This window comes from Gregarina niphandrodes (assembly GCF_000223845.1).
Source record: "Gregarina niphandrodes unplaced genomic scaffold scaffold00024, whole genome shotgun sequence".
Lineage (NCBI taxonomy): Eukaryota > Apicomplexa > Conoidasida > Eugregarinorida > Gregarinidae > Gregarina > Gregarina niphandrodes.
The window spans coordinates 151216-155559 of NW_011645793.1; the positions used below are offsets into that span (position 1 = coordinate 151216).

Here is a 4344-nt window from a genome sequence, read left to right on the forward strand (position 1 = left end):
CCCCTCACCCTTACCCCCACCCCCCTTACGGTTGTGGTTGTAGTTGTATGAGATTTATACAGACGGGTATACAGTGTATTTGATCTTGGAGTTATGTGAAGGGGGTCAGCTTTTTGACAGGATTGTTGAGCACTACGAGCGGCAGCGGCGTGCCATAACGGAGCAGCAGGTGGCAGCGTGGATGACGGAACTGCTATCTGCCGTTGCGTATTGTCATTCGAAGGCGATCGTACATCGCGATATAAAGCCGGAGAATATTTTGTTCGTGGATGGGAGTGAGTGTGCCCCTTTGAAGTTGATTGACTTCGGGTTGAGTTCGTCGTTGGAGAAGATCCGTGAGACGCAGCATGAGGAAGTGGCTCGGAAGGGCGGTGTGCCTGGCATGTTGGCGAAAATGATGCCAAAGATTGGAGGGAAGCCGTTGGTATCGACGAACACAAAGAAGTTGAAGATGCAGCGTGCGGGAACGCCACACTACATGGCACCCGAGATGATCCGGGGTGCTTATGATTGCAAGTGCGACTTGTTCTCTGTTGGGGTCATCATGCACCAAATGCTGTCCGGCGTACACCCGTACTACGTTCCAGGCGTGGACGATGAAAAAAGCGTGGAAGTAAAAATCCTCGAAACCATTCCCCCTCTAACTGGTCCGGAATGGTCCTTCGTCTCACCCGCCGCCAAGGATCTCTGTCGCAGCCTACTCCGTCGCACTCCGACTAAACGACTCAGCGCGAGGGAAGCACTGCAACATGCCTGGTTCGAACTCGTCAAGGCCAACACCTCGACACCCAGCATCGTCTCCATGTCCGTCTTCGACGGACTCCGCAACTGGCAAAATGAAAACAAAGTCAAGCAGGCAGTCGTACAACTCATTGCTAGAGAACTTAGCGAAAAAGAAATCTGTGACTTACGACGGAAGTTCAAGACTCTAGATAAAGAACACGACGGCATGATCTCACTAGAAGAAGTACGCGAAGCCATGCGCGAAGCTGGCCACGATGTTGTCGAAAGCGACCTTGCCGCCATATTCAAAGGCCTCGCAGACGGTGTCGCTGGACGCATCGGCTGGAACGAATTCCTAGCTGCGCTCCTATGCAAACGCATGACCTTCCAGGAAAATCAACTGCGCGAAATCTTCAAGAAACTCGACACCAACAACGAAGGCAAAATCTCAGCCAACGTTCTCAAAACTGCACTCCGGGGCACCCAAAAAATTAACAACGAACAATTCGAAGACGACCTCGAAAAAATCAGTCCAGATGGCTTCATTGACTTCTACGATTTCGTCGCAATGATGACGCCTGAACAATTCAACGAAACATAAACCACCAACCGATTGACTGAACAACAAGCCTGGCCTGCCTGCCCTGACGAAAAACCTCTATTTGACCTGCATTTCCAACACTTTTTTTATTTTGAACTATTTCGTATTTAACAAGCAGAAAATTGCGGGGCGAATTTTACGCGCGCGCGCGTGTGTGTGGGCGTGAGTTTCATCATCCAGAGAAAAAGACGCTTGGCATCCGTCCGTCCGTCCGTCCGTGGTCCGTCCGTGGAGACAACGGATCCGGCCTAGAGTAGGTCTAGAGTAGGTCCAGAGTAGGTCTAGAGTAGGTCTAGAGTATTTGTGATCGATGTGAGAGGTCGAGAGGATCGACGTTATTGGGGTTGGGATCTGCGATGCTGAAGTGTGCAAGCGTGCGTGCGAGTCGTTGAGTGCGTTTGCACATCCTCCAGTCGTGTCGCAGTCGAGCGTACCCATTGCGTCGTGCGTCTGCGAGAAGTTGGGTGAGTGTGTCTCGAGGGCGGTGTGCAGGTATAGCTAGTCGGTCGCGTGCAGCTGGCGATACGGCGGCTAGGGCCTTTTCGATCTTGGGCCAGGGCCACCAACCAAGCATGAGTTCGGCGACGAGACGTGGCTGTATTTGCAAATGGTCCAGAAGGTGCGCCGTCACAAGCCAGTGTTTCCAACTGGATGTTGCCGGCCGTATTGCCAACGAATACATCTGACCAAGCTCATTCTCCCAGTCCGGCTCGTCTCGCACCACACCTTCCAAATACTTCATCACCTCCGGCACCTGCTTTTCAGATATCACGAACGGACCGTCCGACCCACAGGCTCGCAATAAATCCAGAGTCGCCAGTGCCACCACCGGAGGCAACCCCTTCGTCCAGCAGTCGTCCGGTAACTCCAACTCCTGTGCGCGACAACAACGCTGCAACACACGCACCAACGCCACCCGAGACGGCTCACTCTGCTCCACCGATCTCCCCCCGTCCACCCGCAACTTCTTCAACGGCGGTCCCTGGGCCTCTTCCCCAGCACCACTCTGCGACGCACCACTCTGCGACGCACCACTCTGCGTCGCACCACTCCGCGTCGCACGACGCGAAGATTCACGAGTGCAACCCACCAGGCCCGTTACTGGGTCCACCAATCCGGCCGCCGGGTTTTCCACGTCGGTGGCCGGGTCCGGAAGGTCGGTCGCCGCGCAGGTGGCCGGTAGTGGTTTGGCAGGGTCGTTGGTGGGTGCGGCGCGGCGGTTATTACGGCCGGTGTTGATGAGCGCAAAGTCCTTGAGTGTGACGTATTCGGTATGGGCGTTAACGAGACGCCCGTCGAGTTCGGCAGGCCCGTGTGTGAATCTCAGTCGGTTGTATCGCGCGAGGTACATGCGACCGATGTTGAAGCACTCAAAGCGCCAGGCGGACTTGCTGCTCGTGACGTAGCCCAGGTGTTCCCGGCAGAACCTCTTCAGCACCGCCGTATCCGGCGCAGCGCGACAAAGCAGCACAGCCGTCGCCCACACGTCCAGCACAGGCGCACGCGCGTCCCACTCCCCTCTGGCCCGGCTTTTGACTTTGCCGCCCTTGCCACTTCCCTTGCCGCCCTTGCCACTTCCCTTGACCTTGCCTCCGCCCCCGCTCACGCGGGCGAGCTCAGCCGCAAGACGCGCACGCAAATCTTCGCGTAAGGCACCGAACGGCGAGTGCACGAACATGCAGATTATCGCCGCCAGTTCGAGGTAGTCCTTGCGACAACGCCGCAAGGCGACCAAGCCCGGGTCGCCGGCCGGGCCCAGGTCGTCCGCAGCGGGTGAGCGGAGTGTGTGCATGGCGGCGAGTTGCGTGTCGGTGAAAAGGGCGCGGAGACAGCGCGAGGTCTCGCGTTCGTCTTTGAGTGCGGCGGCGCCAATGTTCGTGAAGAAGCCGCGGACGGCGTTCGGGCCGTTTACGCGGCGCGCGAAGTCGCTGGCCGAGAGCGTCTGCGAGCCGCCGGTCCAGCGGCCGCCCGCGAGTCGACCGGTGCGTGCGGCGAACGGCGTAGGCGTAGGCCGCAGGCTCTCCGAGTCCGGCGACGGCAGCGCAGGCAAGTGCTTGGCCGCGTACTGCCAGAGCGTGCGTCGTAGCGACCGCCGCTCCGCGCCCCAGAGCACCGCAGCGCCCGCACCCGCCGCCGCGCCCACCGCCGCGCCCGGGACCGCCCGCAGCCGCGCCGTGGTCGTCGGCTCACTCTCCAGACGCCGCACGTGCTCCAGATAACACCCAAACATCCAGGTCGCCATTTTCCGCGCCGGGTTGTTCGACACCCAGAACACGTTTTGTAGAGCTGCCTTCACGGGCGCCAGCGCCGCCGGCGTCAGCGCGTCCAGCGGCGAGTCAAAATACAACAGCCACTGCGCAGCCAGCTCCAGACAGCGCTTGCTGCACCGTCGCTCGAAGTCTGATGCACTCAACGTCACCAACGCACGTACCCAACCATCGGTCCGCAACGGCTGATCGAACAGCGGCTGCCACCTGCTCCGCTCCAGCCGCGCACGCACCGTTGTCTGCGCCTCCGCAACGCTCTCGCCCGCCGCACACACTAACGACCGCTCTTCCTCCTCCGCCGGCGGCGGCGGCGGCGGCGCCGCCGGCGCCTGTGCGGCCGCCAAGCACCTCACCACCGCCGGCGGCAACCGGACCAGCACGGGCGCCTCCCGCCTCGCCACGGCCGCCGATGATACCGTCGCCGACAGCGGGCTCAGTTCGCACACTGTTCTCGAAATGGCGGCCGCACTCTTCTGCGCCGCCGCGCCGTCCTGCTCTGCCGTCAGTCCGCGCTTCGTTGCGGCCAGTACCAACACGCAATGCACCGAGGCGCGCGCCGGGCTCGCGACTGTCTTCATGATAAAAATTTGCCCGGCTTTCTCGTCCGGCGCGCCTTGTGCTAGCCCGCCTTCCCCCCTCTACAGTGCGCGTCTGGAGCGCGCCTGGAGCGCGCAAGTACGGAAAAAATGCGTTGCGGACAAAATAGTTACGAAAAATAGAACTTTCCCTTGCCAAGAAATAATGTGGCTAGAG

The 4344-nt window shown here is 59.8% G+C and overlaps 2 protein-coding genes across 2 annotated transcripts; one reads left to right on the forward strand and one right to left on the reverse strand.

Annotated features, from left to right (window-relative positions):
- Positions 1–43: 43 nt before the first annotated feature.
- Positions 44–1324, forward strand: GNI_109220 (putative calmodulin-domain protein kinase; the record flags this gene model as incomplete). The annotated part of the gene is made up of 1 exon (XM_011133149.1): positions 44–1324. A coding segment is annotated over one exon (1281 nt), but the record flags the coding sequence as incomplete, so codon positions are not given.
- Positions 1325–1616: 292 nt separating this feature from the next.
- On the reverse strand, positions 1617–4169 carry GNI_109230 (hypothetical protein; the record flags this gene model as incomplete). Its single annotated transcript, XM_011133150.1, has 1 exon — positions 1617–4169. The coding sequence occupies one exon, from the start codon at positions 4167–4169 to the stop codon at positions 1617–1619; it is 2553 nt and encodes an 850-aa protein (XP_011131452.1).
- Between the last annotated feature and the right edge of the window lie 175 nt (positions 4170–4344).